The 21,993-nt window shown below is 51.0% G+C and overlaps 1 protein-coding gene across 7 annotated transcripts in view; it reads left to right on the top strand.

Annotated features, from left to right (window-relative positions):
- The first annotated feature begins 2,306 nt into the window (after positions 1-2,306).
- The window catches only part of PPFIA4 (PTPRF interacting protein alpha 4), a 48,477-nt gene continuing 28,790 nt past the window's right edge, over positions 2,307-21,993 (top strand). For 4 of the 7 annotated variants that reach the window (XR_010024924.1, XM_063115115.1, XM_063115113.1 and 1 more), the window contains exons 1-9: positions 2,307-2,397; positions 13,579-14,214; positions 17,743-17,844; positions 18,217-18,381; positions 18,684-18,758; positions 18,992-19,081; positions 19,583-19,774; positions 20,066-20,212; positions 20,470-20,604. Coding sequence is in view for 6 of the 7 variants with exons in the window: in XM_063115115.1 (XP_062971185.1) it covers positions 13,981-14,214; positions 17,743-17,844; positions 18,217-18,381; positions 18,684-18,758; positions 18,992-19,081; positions 19,583-19,774; positions 20,066-20,212; positions 20,470-20,604 (1,140 nt within the window). In the remaining variant the exon portion in view is untranslated. Of the gene's footprint in view, positions 2,398-13,354; positions 13,426-13,578; positions 14,215-14,385; positions 14,487-17,742; positions 17,845-18,216; positions 18,382-18,683; positions 18,759-18,991; positions 19,082-19,582; positions 19,775-20,065; positions 20,213-20,469; positions 20,605-21,993 lie in introns of those variants that run through there. The other 3 variants (XM_063115114.1, XM_063115117.1, XM_063115116.1) reach the window with 3 other exon arrangements.

The following is a 21,993-nucleotide window of genomic DNA, read 5'->3' as shown; positions in this document are numbered from 1 at the left end:
GTAAAAGGGGGTAGGCAGAGTGTACATAGATAAAAACGTAAAAGGGTGAGTACGGATTTGATTGTAATATACCTTATCCCTAATCTACTAAATACTAAAAAGTATTTAAGATTGATGAAAGAATCTTTTAAATAAGTGTTTCTAAGTAAAATGTAAAACCAAGAAAGTTATTTCAGGAAGGACGGTGGCATTTTCATTGAACTGTTTGAAAGGCATTTATTACATAGCTGAAGGTCATTTTAAAAAATGTGTTGCATGTTGAAACCCGCCTCTTGAACCATAAGCACTTAGTGACTTTGCTCTGCCCTGCACTGTGCTACCTCTGCCATTAGCCTATGTGCCTTCAGGAGCCTGGCCTTTTGTTGGTGCAGAGATGCTAATAATGTCCTTTTGGTCAAAGGACTTGCTATAGCTGGTGTATTCTAAGAGGATAAGGGGTGTTTCTCTTTGTTTTGCTAAGAAGATAAGCTTCCTGTTTGTCCTTTCCCCTCACTGCCCACCCTCCCCTTCCACCAAAAAAATATTAACCAGTGAGCCAGATATTAGCTGGATATTGCCAAGAGATGGGCATTAAGACGGTGTTCTTTAATCATGAAAATCTTGTGGGAGCAGATACTGTGAGCCAAACTGCTAAGTTAGCATGTTTTTTCCTTACCATCTTCCCCACCCCCTGCTATTTAAAGAATATTCTTAGGAAGCATCTGCTTAATACTGCTGCTAACAGCTAACCTTACCCCATATTGAGGGTGGTACTAAAGCTGTTCACACAGAAAGTGAGCCTGGATCAGTGACACAGAGTTTGGGCATTTAAATGATAAAAACAGACAAACCTAAGGACAGTAAGCACCTTGCAGATCTCTACAATCAAGCTGCCTCTTTTGAGGCAGGAGGAGAGAAGCACACAATCCCTAGTTCCCGGAACTAAAGATACCATGGAGCCAGGAGGGAGTTCTGGTGAACTGTTCCCCGTTTAGGAGTTACCTTTAAGAGGGGGTTGAAATAAATTTGGCTTAATAATTGTGTACTGAGGTAACTTGAGTTTTTGTGTCAAACCCCATGGTATGATTATTACAAACTGCTTCAGCTGTTTTCTCAGCATAAATTGACAAACACTTGTTAAAGTGTTATCAATGGTTATCATGACTTCAGCCTTCCTCTGCATTGGCCGAGTTGCCTTTTCTAGCTTGATTCATGTTTTATTCATGAAAGGATGTGAATTGTCTCAGGGATTTCCTTTTGGTGAGAACCCCAGACCACCTGGAGAAGACTTGGACCTTTCTGGACTACAGGTTAAAAACTGCTTTGTAATGTTCACTTCCTTAAACATATACTGTGATTTTGCTCTGAGGGTCAAACAATAATACAGATTTAGCTTCAGTAGTTCTCACTCCCCCCCGCCCCCCCCCCACTAAATCAGAATTACTCAAGATTTCCCTGCGTTTTAGAGATGCAAGGAAACTAAGCCGAATGGTAAATATATTGGGGGAAAATAAAGAAGGTTATGTGTGTCACTGATCTTAGTTACAATATTCGCTGCTGATAACAGAACATGCTGTGTACGTATGTATAAATACATATGTACACGTTGCCTGTATATAAAAATTCACATTTCTAGCAGTGCTTACAGAGTATTGGTAAATGATTGAGTAGGCACTGTGATGAAACTTCTCAAATCAGGTGGGAAAGATGCATTAACAGCCGCAGGGGACGGAGTATGGGAGCATGTAAGAAAATGGGGAAGTTTAGCTAGGACTTTTCACACTATGTACATATACTAGACAAACTTATAACAGTGTCAGGACACGCAGGTGCCTGAAGGCAAGCGACACAATTCACTGTAGTGCTTGCTTCAGAAAAGTATCTGGGTTTCAAGTTTCTCCACTTTAAAAATGGGTGTGGCCAAAGGAAAATTAACAAACTGGGCAGGAGAGAGCAGTTCTGAAAGGTGACAAATCACTGGCAACGATTACAAGGCCAGGACCGAGGCCAATTTAGGGAACGGGTTATTAGACTAGGGACGGGGTGAGTTCAAAAGGAGGGGCAATGTGCCGAGACCTTCCTCCGCCAAGCGAGACCCTGGCATTCCTCACCGGGTCGGTATTCTGGAGGTCGCACCAAGATGGCGCACAACATCAAAGCGGTGCCCTCGTCACGTGCCGGGCCGGGGAGCGCCCGGGGGCGTGGCCTCGGGAGAGGCGGACGGGCCCCGCCCTTGGGGTGGGGCCAGGGATGTCCGCGGCGAGGGGGCGGGGCCTCGGGCTTGGCTCTTGGGCGGCGGAGGCTGCAGCTACCTCGGCGCCCGCTTGGCTCTGTAGGACGTGTCAGGCTACCCCGGTCGGGGGCGGCTCCCTGCTGCCTCCGAGCCCGAGCTGCCTGGCCATTGTCGATCGCAGGCAGGTGAGCGCTCAGAACCCGGGCTTGGGGAAAGGATGCCACTTTTTCCCACTTCCTGCTCTCCTCAGCAGTTCGGGGAAGGGTCTCTGTTTAGCGCGCCTTGGGAAACAGACCCTTTTTGCTCCGGATGTGTCGTCTCTGGCAGTCATCGATACTGCTCCCTCCGCCGCCCCTCGCCGGCCTTTACGGTGCCCTGTGCCCTTGGGGTCAGAATGGGGGCCGATGCCCGATTTGCGGGAAGAGCGTGGCGTTCGCCCTCAGCTCCATCGGCTTCGTGGTAGGGGGCTGAGTTGGCGAGTCCCCCAGTGGGAACTGGGTGGACTGCGCCCCGTTTCCCCTCCAGGAGAGTCGGAGAAAAAGCGTCTGGGCCAGCCCCGCTCCTTTGGGTACGCGCTTCTGAGGGGTTGAGGTCTTCGCGCTATCTGGGGGGTCTTGATCCCTCTCGTATTCCTCATAGCACCCTTGTTACTATCGCTCGTTCCCCATTCCTTGAACTGCCAGTCTCGGGCCGTGCAGGGCGGTGAGGTGCAAGGAGCGGCCAACCCGAGGCCTGGTGGGGGTGGGGATGGGGTGGGCGCAACAGGAAGAGCGCGTTGAAACAGAGGTTCCTGAACTGGGAGGGTGGGAGTGGGGAGCTGACTTTCATCCACGCAGTGGGTATGTTTTCCAGTACCGATCTTGAGGTTCTGATGGTGGGTGGGGAGAGAGGTCGGGTTGGAGGACTTGGAAACGTGGTGTGGGTGGTTTTCTTTGAGAAGGAGGAGCGATCCAGGACAAAGTGCCACTAGGTGCTGATGTCACCTTTGAGGAGAGGTGTGCTGGGGGCCCCATTAGAGGGGTATGGGAGTTGAGGCTGCTGTTCTGCTCGTCTAGGTGAAGAGCAAGTGGTTAAGGAGGAGGCTTTGCTTAGCATAGATAGCCTCTTATGGTGTGAGTTTAAGGGGCCCCTCCAGGAGCCAGGCTTTAGGGACTTCCCACAGTCTTTTCCAGAGTTGTTGGATCTAGTACCTAGTACTTTGTAAAACATCCAGCAAACATTTATTGGGCACCTACTGTATGCCAGACACCATGCTAAGTGTTTGGTCTTCTGCAGGCAATTTAGGGTCATGGAGCAGGTAAAAGGTACACATAGTAGGCACAAGTAGTAGGTACTCTAACACCTCCCCCGTCCCCTCCCCACCACAGTTTTGTTGCATTACTATTGGATTAGAAAAGAAAGAGCTGTGTCCAAATGCTTTCAAACAGCTGTCTGAACTGGTTTCCAATCCATGCACCCCCTACCGCTATTAACTTGCCAGGTAGCTCCAGGGGACCTGCCTTAGCAAAAAGGACAGCATGAATGATTTCCCTTGGTTATTTTCTCAGATTTTGTCCTGAGGCCTGAGGCCGCTTCCTGGGATAAATGGTGTCTCAAAGTAATGAGATTGTGAATAACACAGTGGGTCTTGAGGATCAAGAATGCACTAGACTCTATGCACAGTGGGAGACACCATCTCCAGAAGAGGAAGAGTGTGGAGGAGGGGTGTGTGGAAGGGAAGTCTCATCCAGTGGTGTCTGCGTGTGTGCTGCTGAGCATGTCATGGTGTCAGAACTGTGGAGTGTCTGTGGTCTGGCGGCCGGGTTGTGAAGGAGGGGTTGGAGGGGCAGAGCAGGGCAGGCAGCCTGGGTTCCCTCTGAGTTGATTGCTGAAATGTTGAGTTGGAAACCGAGTTGTCAGGGGTTGCTTATGGGTCCTTTCTGAGCCCCTGAGGATAGCAGGGCTGGAGCTAGGGGAGAGGATGTAGAGTTGGGCTGTGGTGGCCATGAGGCAGGGGTGAAGGCTCAGTAGGATCAGGGAGCTGTGTGCCAAGGGGGTTATAAGTTATGGGGGAACTAGCCCAGGCCTTTTTATGCCAGGTGTACTCTCCCCTGGGCTTTCGGCCCTAATGTGCTGGGTTGGTGGATGGGTTGCTGTAGAAACAAGGTGTGGTGACTGAGTGGTATGGAGAGGTGTGTGTGTGTGCTGGGGTGGAGGCATTGGTGAGGGGCAGGGAGGACTGAGGGAGTGAAAGCTGCCTCAGAGTCTGGGTCCCAGGTAGGGAACTGGGAGAAATGGAGGGAAGGGAGTGGGATCAGAGGGAGGGCCAAGTGTGTATTGCAGCCACATGAAGTCACCATCTGTCCCCCCTCTGGCCTGCTAGCTCACTGACCTATAATTAGCTCTGGAGGACATACGGTGCTGGCTCACTGGAGTGTGGTACTTCAGGTGGCCGGCAAAGTAAAGAGTACTCGGAGGGGCATGGTCCTACACTGTGGTACGACGCTGAGGACCCGGCCCCTCTGAGTACTCTGAGAGGGGCTGCTTCTAGGGGAACCTTCGCATGTGCTGTTGTGGGAGGGGTCTAAGGGAACTGAGAATATTGTGGAAGCAGGGCTGGTGGGAGAAGATAGCAGTGGGGGAAGGTGCTGGAACAAGGATCGTATGAAGCTTCAAGACTGCGCAGAACCTGAGGACTCCCCTTTTGTCCTGGCCTGGCTCACCACACACAAGCACGATTGCTGCCCAGCCTATTGCTCTGCCTTCAGAGAGGCTTGGGTGCTGCAGCCTCCGGACCTCCCTCCAGTGTCATCTCCCCCAGGTGAAGTCAGCTCTAGCACAGAGCAGCTGCCTGCCTTTCACTTGGGGGCTAAGAGGCCTTGACTGGGCTGTTTCATTCTGAGAGAGCTGGAGGAGAAACTGCCACCCTTTAATTCAATTGGCCATACTCCAAGTGGTGCTCAGCACTGACCCCTGGGCTGTGCCAGAGAGTGAATATTTGGTCACATGCTACTCTGTATTTCTCTCCAGTGATTACATGTGTATCTGTGTTCTCCCAAATAGGCTGTGAACTTCTAAGGTTGAGATGGTATCTTACATATCTTCTGTATTTGGATTCACAGAAATCATTTAGTAAAGTGATTAGTGTGGATTGAATTGAAGATGTCTGTCTTCTGGTCCCCTGGGTTCAATGAAACAGGGCCTCTTTGCAAGTAGAAATATTTAACCTGGAGCAGAGAAGCCTCTGGGGACCCAGTACAGTGGTGTACATTTCAGTGGGGGAATCAGATTCTACAGGCAGTAGAGTAAAAATCTCTAAATCTCTCGTAAACCATGGTATATGGGTTTAGGTTTATAACCCTGAAAAAATATGAAGGTATTGATATAGCTTGTATTGTACACATTCTATATTAATTATATAAATAAATAATGTATATATTATTGTGCAATGATTAAAAAAGAGTACATATGCACAATATAATTTTGTTAGGTATTAGATGAAATAGCTGTTTTTAATTTAGAGGTCATTATTGCTTATTTTGCTCAGCCAGTAGAGTTGAATTCTCATAGATTAAATGCATATCTGATGTGCCTTCATGACCATTGTCTTCAGGTAGATAACTGTCATTTCAAAGGGGAAATAAATTTCTGTTCAATTTAATAAAAAGCTTCCTTAGAACAATGAAGATTTCCTCATTTAGTAGTGAGCTCCTTGTTCCTGAAGGATAATTAAGTAATGACTGAGCTGTCAGGGAAAGGAATGCCTACACAGGGTGGGAAGTTGGGCTGCATGACCTCTGAGAACCCTTCTAAGTAGGAATCTGCAGTTCCAGGTAGGGTGTTGGGTTGGGGTGGGTGCTGGATGGTAGAGGTCCTTGGCAGCTGCTTCAGAAGAGGGCTGGCCTTTGGCTTAGAGGAGCGCGGCTGAGAGTGGAGGGCCTGGGGAGTAGGGCCAGGCCTGGAGCTTGGCCTGGGATGTTCCATGAGAAGTGGGCATTCTGGGAGATTTCAGGGATGACCCCAGCAATCTCTCATGGAAGTAGAGCCCTGAGCTTAGGAGACCCTGCGATGCATCGCTAATGGGTGGTGGTAAGTAGAAGGGTGGGCTGGGCCCAATTCCGTAACCTCAGCTCACACTAGGCCAGTTGTGTAGTGCCCCCAATTTTTGGCCCTGTTTGGGGCAGAGCACCTGAATCAAGCGGAGTTGTCATTCTTTCATTTTCATTCCCTTCCCTCCCTCCCCTCCTTCCCCTCCCTCCCCCTCACACATTCTCACACAGGTTCAAGACCATACATATACTTCTTCATGACCAGCAGTAAACTTTCATGATCACACACGCATGCATGCACAAGGTCTCATGGTGCTCATGTGCTCTTCTGAGCATATACAATTTCATGACTCCCAAATTCATGTGGTTGTATGACCACACGTGTTCACTCATGACTGTGCTCATGCTCACATACATGTTCTCATGAGCACAGTCACATGCAGTCAGGAGCCCTGATATGTACGTATGACCACACACATCCACACACTGTCATGACTATACACACCCACATGCTCTCATGCACATGTTCTCAGGACTACATTCTCAGGACTGTACTCTTGCACATGCACAGTCCCTCTCTTTCCCTCTTTCATGATCATGCTGTTCCATGAATACACATGACACTCCCCTGACATTCTTTTTTTCATGACCACACACACACACACACACACACACACACACACACACACACACACACACACACACACACACACACACACTTTGGTGACTGTGTACACATGCATACTTTTTATGATGCCTGCCTACATTTCTCTGGGAAGTTCTGCACTCTAGGTTTTTCATGTGCTGGCACGTGATAGCACTCTGGACAGCCTTGTTTTCTGCTATGGGATGGCTCCCTAATCTGATGGGCTGATCTGCTAATGCAGTGACTTCTGAGCATTTATTTCTTTTTTTCAACACCAGAGGACTCTGTTTAATATTTACCCCACATGGACTCCTAGTTTTGAAAGATTTTTATTCTCTGAATATGCCACACCTATTACTTTATTTCTTCTTTTGCAAACGTTTGACAACATTTGTGTTAATTAAAGGCTCTGATTAGCAAACAATGACTAGGGTTATTGTATTTAATGATGTAAATTCAGCAGAAGCTGTGTGCTATGTTCAGTGGTACAGCCTTATACCTTGGCTTGGGTAAATAAATGATCTCTGTTAGACATTTAGAATCTGGACACTAGCTGGTGGGCTCCTGGTGTTATCTGTACAGCCTTCCCAGGTTTATTGCTCTGTTGCATTGATGTGCTGCCTCTCTGAGAGAGCTTGTGTTTATTTCAGCAGGGACCTTCTGTACACAATACTTAAACTAGGAATTTTCTAACCTCTTTTTAGACTTGGAACACTTTTATACAAATGAAACCTTAATCAGGTATTCTATAAAACTGACAGATTTGGAGTTGATGGGATTAAAGTAAGAAAAGGGAGTTCAGAGCCCTTGGAGTTTGTCACATCTCTCCCCTTTTGTTTGTGCCCCTAAAGGTACTTTGTTCTAAAGCCCAGCTTGCAAATCTCTGCCTTAATTTAAAGAGGCCATTGTGATGGCTGTAATTTTGGGCATTTCAGAAGAGGAACTGTTTTGGGGGTGCACAGAGGCTTGTAGTCTTCCCTTCCCCACTAGTCTTTGACGTTAGTCCACCTGGAGTGGTGATAGTGAGTGTGACCATATGGCCAGGTATGCCCAGCACAACTCCGGTTTACACCAGTGTCCTGGTATGATTGTTAACAGTGCCTCTATTCACTCTCAAGTGGGTCCTGGTTTGGACAGTAAGTTGTATGCTTACCCAAGTGACAGGCCATGTCTTGGGAAGAAGTGGCCCATATCTAACTCGTGGGGAGCAGCTAGAGAGATGGGCTTCACAGAATCAGGGCCAGGAGAGCCTGTTGGATAAACAGACACTTCCTTCTATGTCCCCTGAATGTGCCTGGCATTAGGCAGCTGAGTACCTGGACTGGCAGCTGGTGCCAACCTGTGCTTAGGTAGCATTTAATACTTCTCAGAACTCTTTCATGTCTGTTATCTCCTTTGAGCCTCATGACACCTAGGAGGTCACTAGAGAGTGTTGTGTGTTATGACCTTCATTTTCCAGATCTGGGAACCTGAAGCCCAGAGAAGTGAAGTCTCGCTGCTGGTCTTGTAGGGGGCCCAGAGAACTGGATGCTTTTGGAGGGATTTATAACTAACAGTGACAAAATCTTAAGAGCTTTTCCAAGAGTTTTTTTTCTAGGAATGGCTTTTCTGTAGCCAGAATGGGTTTCTAATTTTCTTACTGTATTTAGAATGGGCCCAGCCTCGAGGCTCTGGGAGCCTAGTGTGCTGAGAGTTAATACTTACAGTGTTCCCCGGGCACTAATCTCAGCACTTTATGTACGTTAACTCTAGTAATCATCATATCAGCTCTCTGAGGTGGGTACTGTTATCATCTCCATTTCACGGAGGGGGAACTGAGGCTCAGAGAGATTAAGTATCTTCCCAGGGCCACATGAACAGTCAAGGAGGAGCCAGCATTCAGACCCATCAGCCTGCTCCTGAGTCTGCCTTTCAAGACAGGAATGGCCCCCATCTTGCTCTCAAGAAGCTTTAATTTTCAGTGGGCAAGATAAATAAACTTATTCCCAGGCCTTGAGCCAGTTTTTTCTATTTTGGAGTTCCCCTTCTTGAAGTTGGTCAGAAATGACTGTCACACGTATCCATTCAGTTCCATATATGCCCTGTGTTAGAGCATCTGAAGGGTAGGATATGGCTCATACCCCTGAGTCTGCAGATGGGATGATGTAAAGTAAGATCAGTACCATAAACAGAGGTATAAATAAAGGGCTGTGCTGGATCAGCAGGAGGGCTGATCTCACCCATTGTAGGGAATCAGAAAAGGCTCATGGAGGACATGGTGTTTGAGATGAGCTTAGAGGGTGGACTATGTTCTTTAGATTGACATGGAAAGGGAATGAGGGGCCAGGTGTGGTGCTGGAAGGGCCCTGGGAGTATGTCAGTGAGCAGGGCCATTGAGCAGCAGGGGAGGAGGTTGAATGGGGCTTTTGGAGGAGAAGGTAAGTTTGGGCCAGGCTTCTTGGGGTGGCGAGCTGGACAGGAGAAGAGGAGAAATATCTGGGGGAGAGGGAAGGGGAGGTGGGCAGCCTGAGGGCGTGGGCAGCTGGACTTCAGCTTCACTGGGTGGTAGTATCTGGAAACCCCACAGGAGGAGGGGGGCCGTGGCTCAGAAGAAGGTCGGTTTCTGTAGTTCCTACAAGAGTCTGGGTGGGGTGGGGAACTCAGGGGACTGCTTACAACTTGATGTGGAGCCAGCTAGGGGTTGGGGAGAGAGATTTGGGTAGACAGTGGATGGGGCCTTAGAGACAGATCACTTCCCCCAGACTTGAGGAAGAGTGGTAAGAGGAGGGTGAGGTGAGCTGTCCCCAGGCCACCATCACCCTGATGCAGGTGGGAAAGGCCATGGCCAAGGCCCAGGTACGTTGGTTCCGGGGAGGAGACGTGATACATGAAGGAGTCACCTTCACTCTTTCTCTTCCTTTATCCTCTGCCCTCCTTGGAGTCAGACAGATGAATTGAATCCTAGTTCTTCCTTTTACTAGCTGTGTAGGACTTGGTTACATGCATTTGAGTCCTAGTTCTCACATCTGTGAAGTGGGAAGAACTACATCTTCCTTACAAGGAATTGTGAAGATTAAAATAAGTTAATATATGTCGACTGGCAACAAACTGCTTGGCACGTGGTAAATATTGAAGAAGTCATGTGGCTATCATAATCATTATTTTCTGGATGACCACCTCCCCCTTGCTCAGCCTTCATCCTTCCTCCAGTGGAGTGGGTATATGACTCTCCTCTTCTACCTCTTACCTCTGAATGGGCTCCCCGCCTGCGGCTCCGTCTTTGCCCAGTTCATTGTGCTCTCAGACTTTAGCACAGCCCCCAGCAGCTTTGCTGGCCCTGCGGCCTCCACAGGAGCTGGCAGCCTTACCCTTGCTGAGCGATCTCAGTGTGTTGGGGCCTGCCATCTGGTAGGGCAGTAGGGAGCCAGCCTGTGTGCATGTGGCCAGCCAGACATCAGACCCAAGTGCCTGTCCTTCCTGTTTGTTAGGAAAAGATGGGGGTGACTTTGGGGAAACCACACAGGCCGTAGAGTTTGCCTCTAGAGGCCTAGTTTTGTCCAGCCCCTCCCTCCTCACCCACTCGCTCACACCTGCTCACTCTGGAGCCCTCTTCTGCTGTTTCACAGCCTGCCCACGCTCCTCCCTGGCAAAGCCCCTTGAAAATGCTTGCTTTGGGGGCTGGCAGCTTTCGCCTCTTAATCATGTCCCGTGAGTGTTATTTAGAAATTGTGCAGGAGTTGAGGAGGCTTCTGTTAGGCTGAGATGATAATTGAGCTATTTAAAGATGGCCCTGAAGCCAGGAGCCAAGTGTCCCGAGGTGGCTGTCCTAAAGCTCCCTTCTGCTCACTGTGCTTGTGCAGTGGGTGGGGGCAGGGGCAGGAGGTCCTGGACTGTCATCTCAGGGGCATCTGCCTGGCATCCTTCTCTGGGCTCTTCTTCAAACTAGCTCTACGTGATGCCATTTGGCCAGGGGAAATGGAGTTGCTACCTGGCACCTGGTTTGGAGAAAGCCCAATGGGCTGGTGGTACTAAAGCCAGCTTCTCAGTTGCTAGAATAACCAAGAGGATTTGGGGAAGCCAAATTGGACCAAATAGCACGTCCCTCACAGTTGGCAGCCTGAGGTCTTGTTCTTCCCTCCTGAGAACTATTTCAGCCCCTTTCCTGTAAGGAGCTTTAAAAACTTCACCTACAAGGGCCAGCCTGTGGCTCACTTGGGACAGTGTGGTGCTGATAACACCAAGGACAAGGGTTCAGATCCCTATATAGGGGTGGCCAGTTAGCTCACTTGGGAGAGCATGATGCTGACAACACCAAGTCAATCATACTCCCCTGCCATCGTAGGGTGCTTTCTACTTTCAAAGCTCTGCTCATCCATAATCTCATCCCCCCAAGGCAGGCAAAAGAATTGCAGGTTCCATCTTATAGCAGAGGCCTTAGTAGGTGGTGACAAGCCCAAGGTCACTGGCTGGTCTGTGGCAGAATTGCAACCCAGCTCTCCTAAGTCCCAGTTCTGGGCTTCTTCCTTTGTACACTGCGGGCCGCCTGGGGATCTGCTGTGCTGAGGCTATTCTCATTGTACCTGAGCTCCTGAGCATACTATACTCTTCTCCAAAGGACAGCCTCTGCTACAAGGGTCCCCTGCCCCAGCCTGGTGTCCTCTTCTGGCTTCTCATTTCTTCTTGTTGTGTGTGGGGCATTTGGAGGAATAGAGGAGGCGTGGGCCTGAATGATGACTAGCTTGGAGAGGTGGTGGGGCCATGGGGCCCTTCAGCCTCCTGGCCTGGAGCATTCAAGGTGAAGGGTCCTGGGCACAGTGGGTGGGAGAACTGGAGGAATTGCTGTGATTAATAGCTCTGGCCAGACTGGGGTAGCAGCCCCTCCCCTCCACTCCCTGCTGCTTTGTGGGGCAGGGAGGTGAGTGCGGGCTGCCTGGCTGTAGCAATGTTGGGGGAGGTAGGGTGCAGACCAGGGTTCTACTTCTCATTTCTGTAGCTTTTTGGGACTCTTCCCTCTACGGTGACTATCCCGCTTGGGTAAATGATCTCCTTGATCAGAGTTTGTATGCAGTTTCTATGTCTGGGAGTGTGTGTGGCTACTCATGTGTATGCCTAGGTCTCCACGTTCCTGTGTCTGCCTGCGTGCACACGTGTGCATATGTGTGTGCCCACGTGCCTGCTTGAACTATCGGGCCCCTCTGGGAATGGCTGAGGTTGTGAGCTCTGTAGTTTCCATGCTGGTGCTCTGACTTTCATCTGACCCAGGCCCCACCTTCCTCCCTAGCCTCCCTCATACTGCCCCCCATGTCTACATAGATCATCAGTACTCTGGAGGGAGGTGTTCAAGTGGAAGAGGCTTGGCCCCTCTGTTTCCCCTGCTGGGTTAGATCCTGCCACTGGCCTGTTCAGTGTCTGATCTCCGGCCTCACACTCGGTCCCAGTGTCTTCTGTCTGCTGTGACCCTCCTAGTCTGTCTATTATTCCCACCCCTGAGGGATAAACAGGAGGCTTTCCTGTGTCTCCCATAAGAGGAGGGACGTGGGAAGGAAGGAAAGCACGTGTTAGGGACCATTCCAGGTTTGCCCATCATGCCCATTCTCTTCTGTCTGAGCTCTGAGACAGTTCCTCTGAAAACTGATTAAGGTGGAGGCTTTCTAATAGTGGACAGGGAGGTTGCAAGCCAGGGGTAGACAGAATTCCCCAGCTGCGTGCTGCTTCCTCATTACATCTTCATTTACCCTGACCATTGGGCTTCCATGTGCCAGGCTTCAGACATCCCTGGAGCCAGGCTGTGCACATGCTAACCGTCCTAGCTAGTGACTCCTGACAGTGCCAGCAATGGGTAATTACACTGAGGGAGCAGATTCCCAGCCATGAGCAGGGAGCCCCACACTGCTGCCCAGCTCTAGGAGAGTGACAACCCCCTCCCCCCACGTTGGCCTTGCATTTCTTTCCATCATTCAGTCCCTTCTCCAATGCAGAGGTGGTAGCCTATGAATTCAGAATTGAAGCCTTCTGTCTGCCAGGCCTGCGTGCCGTCCTCCTTGGCAGGTTTCAGAAGTGGGGAATGACGAGCCAGAGCCTCCTCCCTGAATTATGGACATGGTAGCAGGTCAGGGCTCTCTGCCTGCCCCAGTGCCCAGCTTGTGCCTCTCCAAGGCCTCAGCCCGGTTGTGCCAGTGGTCAGGACAGAACTACTGCCTCCCGTTTCCTACGACCCCAGTAGTACAACCTCTGTGGGACTCACACCCACTTAGAGCCCTTTAACCCCTTCTGCACTTGCCTTGGCTTGAGTATGAGAGGGGAGACTGTGTGGGGAGGGTCCAGAGACCCTGTTTCTTTCCCTCCCACCCCCAGGTCTCAGGAGGACTCTGGGCAGCCTGCCGGCTGCTCCCCTACCGCTGACTGAATCATTTCTATATTTGGCCAGCGAGCCACGTGGGTGGGGAACCACTGCACTGCACTTCTGACAGCTGCTGGGGTTGGGGGGCAGGGGCTGGGCGGCAGAGGCTGTGGCAGTAGGCAAGTGTGTTCCTTGGGAGAAATAAGGAGGCGCCATCAGAGTAAGCCGGGAGAAGGGGTGGGAGAAGGAGCATGGGCCAATACCTCCCTCTCCTCCCCCATGCCCTGGTTCAGGTCCTGCCGCCTCTGCCCCAACCCCTCCCTGATGCCCTTCTCCACTCAGCTGGTCCTCACAGCAGTCTCTTCTCCCACAGACCACACCGCCCTCCAGAAATGATGGGTGTTGCTAGACCCAGCTGGGATTCTGCCAGGCTCCGGCGCTCAGTCTAAGAGAACGACCATCTTCCAGCCCTGCTCTCCCTGTCTGTCATGGCCATGCTCCGCTGCTGCCTGCTTATCTGGGGACACAGGGCACCCAGCCCTAGCCCTGAGATCTTAAGCCAGGCCTTCTGGCTCCATTCCACAGGGGTACTCCAGGCCCCAGGCCCCTTTCAGAGCAAGAGCAACTGATGCCATGGGAGAAGCCCCTGCCCACCTGTCCACTCACCTGGCACTGCCTGTTTTGAGACCCAGACACTGGGTCCACCTGGAGGTGCCAACCCTGTGAGTCTTTCCCCTGTCTCTCTGACGCTGAGAAGGTCCTGCCCACCCCCACCATGTGTGAGGTGATGCCCACAATCAACGAGGGGGACCCCCTGGGACCCCCCCATGGTGCCGATGCTGACGCTAACTTTGAGCAGCTGATGGTAAACATGCTGGATGAGCGGGAGAAGTTGCTGGAGTCCCTTCGGGAGAGTCAGGAGACCTTGCTGGCCACGCAGAGCCAGCTCCAGGATGCCCTCCATGAACGGGATCAGCTTCAGCGCCACCTTAATTCTGCCCTGCCCCAGGTAAGGTCTCAAGGTCTGCACCTCCCTCATCCTTGTGCCCTCCCCCAGCCCTGCTGAATCCAGCGTCCCCTGGGCCCTCAGCTCAACTGCCTCTATTTGCATATCAACATTGGAATTCACAAAGCATTTACTTTATCTTCCTACATAAATCCTTTCCCTGTCGCTCCCAAGCTCCTCAGCCTGGAATTGGCTTCACCTGGAGAAATGGATGGAATGTGATGCAGGAAGAAAACCCAGCCATAGTTGCCAAGTGCAGTGAGCCCAGCAGGCCAGTAGGTGGCACCCTAGACTGGAAAGAAACCTTACCCTGTTTTGGAGGTGGCGGAAGTGGAAGTGGGAGAAGCCCTAGAGATCATCTAGTCCAGCTCCCTTAATGCACAGATGAAAAAAGCAAGAGATGTCACACAGAAAATATAGGCAGAGCTGAGTCTAGAAGCCAAGTATCTTGACACCCCATCTCATGCTCCTCAACAGCACTACTGCTAGCTATGACATAGTTACCACTTAACTGTGTATTTTCTGTGTATTAAGCACTTTGTATGGATTATCATACAAAATTCTCACAGCTATGAACTTGATACTATTGTCACTATTAAACTATTATTTTACAAAGGATGAAACTAAAGCTTGGGGAGATTAATAAATTGCTCATGAACACCCAGGTGGTAGAGGGAGGAATTAAACCCTGGGCTGCATGCCTCCAGAGGCTGTCTACCACTCCACTGTATTTCTACTTGGCCACATTGGCCCCAGAGCTCTCTCTTGCTTCCTGCTTATCACCCATTTGGTAAATATTCCAGGCAAGAAGCATGCTCTGAGGATGGAGAAGGGAGCAGGAACCTGAGTTATCAGGCTCTTGTCTGCCTGTTGCTTGTTGAACAAGGTGTGAACTCTGCCTGGTAACCAGGCCCAGGGAGGGTTGGCGTTGGTCTGCCTGTGAGCACAGTGCTGACAGTGACTGTGAACTCTCCACACTGGACACATTGCATAGTCCACCCTGAGCCAGTGGGTGCACTGCTGGGGTTGGGGGAGGCAGCCCTGAGGAGCCAAATAGCTCAAGCCTCAGCTCCAGGCCCTTTCCCCATGTGTGGGGAGAAGAACCAGGGCTGAGCCTTGGTGGGTGAGTTTCCTGCCCAGGGCTCAGAAGTAATGGGGGGCAGAGTCTTGTGATGCTTTAATTGATAAGAATGTGGAACCCTGGTGAAGAAGCGGGGTGAGCAGGTAGGCCCCTCCTATCTCAATGTGAACAAGACCCTGAACATGCCCTAGAGTGAATGAGCTAGTCCCTGCCCCCAAGGAGCTCATATGCTAGAAAGGAGACATATAGAACCCAAATGACTAGAAGAGAATGTGGGAAGATAAAAGAGGCCCACAAGGGTTGTTAACCACAATATCAGTGATAAAAATAGCTGCCTTTGATGGGCTTGGACTAAATGTTTTCTGTACGTTGGCTCATTTAATTCTCATAGCAACACCTGGAGGGAGGACTGTTACATCTATCTTACTCATCAGAGAATGAAGTTCAGAGAGGTTAGTTAACTAGTCTGAGGTCCCACAGCTGACAGGGACAGAGCTGAGATTTGATCCCAGGCCTGCCCAACTTCTCACACTAGAAGCTTCATGAGGGCAGAGGTTGTGTCTTTCTAGTCACTGTATCCCCAGTGACTGGCACTGACTCTGGTACATGGTGGTTGTTCACAAAAATTTTGGTTGAGTGATGGACTCCCAAACTGGTGTTCTTAGCCACCGTTCTGAACAGTGTTCAGGGGAGGGAAAAAGCCTTCCCCTGGGGAGTCCAGAAAGCTCCCAAGGAGACTGATTCCTTTGAGGTGGGCTTTGAAAGGTGCATATGTTTTCATCAGGTGATGGCAGAGGGTTGGGCTCTCAAGGGGGAGGGATTCCATTGAGCAAAGGTGTGGTATTGGAAAGGATTGTTGATGTTCAGAAATAGCAAGTAACCTAGGTTGACTGGGCCTTAGGGTATATGGAAAGGAACCATGAGAGAGAAGTTTGAAAACCAGGATAAGAAGTCTGGATTTGTAGACAGTGTTGTGCTGGGGGAGATTATCCTGGTAGCAGTGTGTCAGATAGGTTAGAGGAGGGGAGGGAGGGGACAGGTGTCCTGGGGTGGGGAGACCAGGCAGACACTGAGCTTGGAGGGTCAGGGGAGGGGAGAGCGCCGGCCCTTTGGTGGTGGTGTCATGGTGTGGGGCTGGGGGGCATGCTGTCAAGTCTTGTCTCTGGGAACAAATGTGTGCATGTGTGTGCGTGTGTGAGCTGAGGGGTGAAGCAGCATGAGGCTCAGGCCTGGGTTTCAGGTTGTGAGATGCTTGACCTCGACTGTGTTTGGCCATGGCCTTGACAGAAAGACAGTAATCAAGGAATAGGGTCAGAGGTCTGTGGTTTCTCATGCTCTGGCATCTCTGGTCCCTTGTCCCTTCTCACAACCCATCTGCCTAATCTGGAGTGATAAGAGGGGATTGCTTTGGGGATGCTTTCTGTGGTCATGAATTTTGGTGTGTGAGGGGGGCTGCAGGTTAGGATAGGGCTGCACCCTCTGATCAGTCACTCTCAGAACTTGGACATCCACAGAGTTTGGGCCACTCATCTGAAAACTTTTCTGGAATAAGGCGATGTTGGATTAAATTAATATGATATGATGAGTCTGGAACTGTGGGGCCAGCCTCTCACCCCTGTATGCTTGCCCTGATGGAGGAGGGTGGGCTGGCAAGGCCTCTAAGGTGTCTGGGCCTGACAGTGTGGGAATGGGTCTCCCTCGAAGGGATACTTGGTGCACGGACATTCGGTAAAACCAGGGCAAGTGCCTTGGCATCAGGTGGTGGGGAGAGCCCTGGCCTGATTGAGCAGGGCTCCCAGGAAGCCAGGGCTAAAGCCACGTGGCCATGTGATTGGGGAGGTCTATGTGTGCTCTTGCTCCCCTGTAGCTGGGTCCTTCAGTCCTCTTATTTCACTGGCCACCTGCAGTTTGCAAAGCCCTGGGAAGGGGTGGGAGAGAGCTTCCAGAGGCACTCACTCAGACATTCTCTTCAACACCCCCCTTCTCTTTCCTCTCTAATTTCCACCAGTTTCTGTTTGGACCTTATTCCACTAAACCAGAAGCGGAACTCCTCTGTGTTACTGAAGGAAAATGTCATTGGATTGCTGGAGAAATGGAAAGCCAAGTGGGAGGGAGGACACAATCTGGTCATATTGGTTGCTGGAGGGGGAAGGGGCTGCAGAGCAGACTCAATGTCTTTCTCACTCTTGTACCCAACTTTGTTCCATCAAATCCTAACACATACTTGGAATGCATGGAGGACCTGGAGGAATCAGAGATGTGGACCCCTCGGGGGAAGCACATGCTAGCTGCAGGTTTACTGCCCTGCAATGTTGGTGGATCAGGATTTTCTGGGGGGCAGGTGGTGGAAGTAAAGGCTGAGTGAGAGGATCCCACCACTGACGTGGACATACAGGACACTGCTTAGGGGGTGAATCCCCAAGCACTGAGGGACCTTGGGGGGTTTTCAGGAATTTGCCACCTTAACCCGGGAGCTGAGTATGTGTCGGGAGCAGCTTCTAGAGCGGGAGGAAGAGATATCAGAGCTGAAAGCAGAACGGAATAACACAAGGGTAAGTGGGAATGACCTGAGGGTGTGTGTGTGTGTGTGTGTGTGTGTGTGTGTGTGTGTGTGTGTGTGTGTGTGTGTGTTGCAGCCCCCTTCTTACCTCTTCCTGCCTCCCATCCTGGGGTGATAATCAGGTCATTTAACCACCAGTGCTGGATCATAGAAAGTGCAGGTCCTGGGGGAGAGGCCAGGGCGGCTAGCCTAGGGGTGGTTACTCAGCTGGGGCAGCAGCTATTTACCAATATGGAAGTATTTCAGCATTTTGACAGAGCTGTGGCTGTACTCATGTCTAGTCGTTGATCATGTGGACCCTCCTTGTAGCTCCTGAGGCACATGCTCATAGCCCTCCCTCTCGCCCTCCCCTGCTTCCTGCCAGCTGCTTCTGGAACATCTAGAGTGCCTGGTGTCCCGCCATGAGCGATCACTGCGGATGACTGTGGTGAAGCGCCAGGCCCAGTCACCTTCGGGGGTCTCCAGTGAGGTGGAGGTGCTAAAAGCACTCAAGTCTCTGTTTGAGCACCACAAGGCTCTGGATGAGAAGGTACCCTCCTGAAACCCCCATTCCCAATCTAGCCAGGCTCCCCTAGGGGGCCCCATGTGTCCCTTCTCCGAGACTTCTGCAGCCAGTGTTTAGAGAAAACTACCTACTAGCTTCAGAACTGGCTCCCTACTACCATTGACCTAATTTCAAGGTCCTTCTGTTAGGTTTCCTCCTGGAAATTTGCCTCTTGTCAGGCCTTTCACTTTCCCTTATGCCAGCAGTGGTAGAACAAGCCCAGGCCCTTCCAGCCTGAGTCCAGTGGAGCCCTCCTTCCTTCCTCCATCTCCCCTTACCTTGGGCAGGTGCGAGAGCGGCTCCGAGCAGCACTGGAGAGAGTGACCACTTTGGAGGAGCAACTGGCAGGTGCCCACCAGCAGGTAAGCTGCCTGCCCACCTTCAGTCTGCAGACTGCAGCTCCTGGTAGTCTGGACTGGTTTATCCCTTTGCCCCATACTGTTCCTCATCAGATTTCTCCCCACTGTGGCTGGAGACAGCCAGCCAAGGCTAGGCTGGGCACCTCTTTCTAGGAGGCAGAGGACCCAGGAGGGTCTGGAATGTATAGGAGGTCCTTTTCTCGTTGACTCATTGCCCTGGTGGCTGTGTCCTACAGGTGTCTGCCCTGCAGCAGGGAGCAGGGGTGCGGGATGGAGTAGTAGAAGAGGAGGGGACTGTGGAGCTGGGACCGAAACGCCTGTGGAAGGTGGGTAATGGGGAGCTATAGAGCAGGGGGCATGTATTCCCCAAGACAGGTGAGGAGGCCCTGCCCTGCTTTAGTTCAGTAGAGTAACTGTTTGAATTAAATTTGGGGCTTTCTCCAATATTCCCACTTCTCTTTCCTTCTTTCTCTCACTCCATCTGCAAAGAAATCTGTAGATTTTCATTTTAGTGCCCAGCACACTGCTAGGCACATAATATGCTTTTCCACTTGAATTGTTAGGTGCCATCTACCCTGTGTGTAGGGATCAGTCAAGATTCCTTTGTTCCCGTAATCATGCCCCTTTCAGGGTCACAAGAGGCTAAGATAGGTAAAACTAGTAACTGTTGTTTTTCAGCTCTTAGGGTCCAGAGGAAGAAAGGTGGCCCTGGAGGTGTGCTCTGCTGTTAGGGGCAGAGCTGTGATTGCTCTGGTGCTGCCACTCCTCCCACTGGGGTGGGATGCCCTGGGCTTCCATGACTGACTGGTGGCTCACTGTCTCTGCAGGATGACATGGGCCAGGTGGAGGAGCTGCAGGAGCTCCTGGAGAAGCAGAACTTTGAGTTGAGCCAGGCCCGGGAGCGACTGGTCACTCTAACAGCAACCGTGGCTGAACTTGAGGAGGACCTGGGCACAGCCCGCCGGGACCTCATCAAGTCAGAGGAGCTGAGCAGCAAGCATCAGCGGGACCTCCGGGAGGTGAGTGGGGGCCTGGGCCTGTTCTCAGGGACCTCATCTTGCAAGGTGCAGGCATTTGGCACTCAGGAGGGAGGGCCAGGCAAGGGCTCGAGTATAAGACTGAACACTCGGCTGGGTCCATTGTGGGGACAGTTGATGGGAGGGGTGGGTCAAGGCCAGAATCAGACAGGAGGGTATAGATCATGCCCCTTTCTGGCTTACAGCCAGCCAGGTTTGGTGGAGAGGTGCAGAAAGGATGGGCACAGGGAAAGGCTGGTGACCTTCCCATTTGTCTCCTTTTCTCCCACCGAGGCTCTAGCCCAGAAGGAGGACATGGAGGAGCGAATCACCACACTGGAGAAGCGCTACCTGGCTGCTCAGCGGGAGGCTACATCCATCCATGACCTCAATGACAAACTGGAGAATGAACTGGCCAACAAGGAATCCCTGCACCGCCAGGTATCTCCTCTAGGTGGAGTGGGAGTGGGCATTGTACTTGACCCTAGAGGTCCCGATGACCATGCAGGAGCCTTCCCTTGGTGGCCCCAGAGTCTGTAGGTCACCTTGGAAAAGGGGAAGTCAGGCATCTTAGGCAGCCAAAACTCAAGATTGTCCCTTGCTGCTTCTGACCTGTCACCTGCTCTCTGCTGAGGCTGGCGAGTAGGGAGAGGCTTCAGTGCTCCCTCTTGAATCATTTCCCCACCCCACATCACTAGTGTGAGGAGAAGGCCCGACACCTGCAGGAGCTGCTGGAGGTGGCAGAGCAGAAGCTGCAGCAGACGATGCGCAAGGCAGAGACGCTGCCAGAGGTGGAGGCTGAGCTGGCCCAGAGGATAGCAGCCCTCACCAAGGCAAGTGGGTTGGGGCCCTGGGATCTCTGCCTCTGTGTACGTGTCCTGAGCTCTTATGGAGCCCGGCAGGGAGCAGAGAGAGGGGAGGCACTTTGGGCCCAGAGCCAGGAAACTGCTTCTCACTGTGGGACTCCAGGAAACACACTCCCTTGTGTCTGTCCTTTGGAAGAGTAATCCCTACCTTCATCACCCCACAGGGATGTAAGAATCCCATAAGAAGGGGTGTAAAAGTACTTTAAGAAGGAGGAGAGACTATGCTGATGCAAAGTATTTTTATTATCATTGATACCATGGTGGTTCATACTTCATTATGTTTGGGGCTGGAGTGGAAGATTAGGTTTTTTATCTCTCCAGAGAGGAGAGAAGAGAAATGATTAAAGTCTATATATTCCTGATGGGGGTGGGAAGAGGAAGTATAGGTTGAGCACATCGTTTTTTACCAAGTTGAAGCATTCTAGATTTAGGGACCATCCCTGGTGGCTTGAAGGCTGCAGGTTTAGGATGAATAAAAGGGAATATAATTTTACCTAATGGATAGTGAACTTTATGGGGTAGTCATTCCTGGAAGATGTGCCGGCTGAAAACATAATAGGTTCTAGAAAAGCTAGGTAAATATATGGACTTAGACATGGAGTGGGTTAATCAAAAGACTTTAAGAATGTTTTCAGTAGGTTGGAGGCTTTCAGGGGGACTAATGTGGGATAACTGTAGCTACTCCTGAGCCACAGGTAGTAAGCACCAGGCCCTGGAGCCCCTGAAGGACAGAGGCTGGCCTGTGTACCATTGTGGCAGCTCAGATGCTCTGGGGATGGAACTGCACCCTGATTGTGCCTCCCTAGACCCAGTTCCAAGTCTGCTTCTGCCACTGACTGGCTCTGTAGCCTGAGAAAAGTCACCCCCTCCCTAAGTGGACCTCCACCTATGGTGATGGAGTTGGACTTAGTGGTCTCTAAGGTCTATCTATACTCTAGGATGAAAGGCTGGGTTTAAATGACAGCACAGGATGTGATGAGTGGGATGCTGAGCAGTCAGCTTTAGTGTCTCCCAAAAACTGACAAGAAGGGATGGGCTGAAGTGATTAATACGCTCAAGTGAGTCATAGCAGGAGATTTTAAGGAAGGATTTCCTGACTGAGATGCATGATATTTTGGAATATCTTGTCAGCTGAGACAGTGGGGTCTCCATCTCTGGAGATACATGAATGGAAGGGGAGACCACTCTACCTGGGCTGGTTTAATAACCATGGCTAGGCTAGCATTTGTTGAGTGCTTATTGTGTTCTAAGTGTTTGCCACGGATTAGCTCACTGAGTTGTTACAGTGGTCCGATGGGCATAGGTGCTGTTATGATCCACGTTTTCCAGTTAGAAAACGAAGGCACATAGAGGTTC

Source organism: Cynocephalus volans, chromosome 11 (assembly GCF_027409185.1).
Source record: "Cynocephalus volans isolate mCynVol1 chromosome 11, mCynVol1.pri, whole genome shotgun sequence".
In the NCBI taxonomy this organism is placed as follows: domain Eukaryota; kingdom Metazoa; phylum Chordata; class Mammalia; order Dermoptera; family Cynocephalidae; genus Cynocephalus; species Cynocephalus volans.
This window is presented reverse-complemented; position numbering and strand designations above follow the sequence as displayed.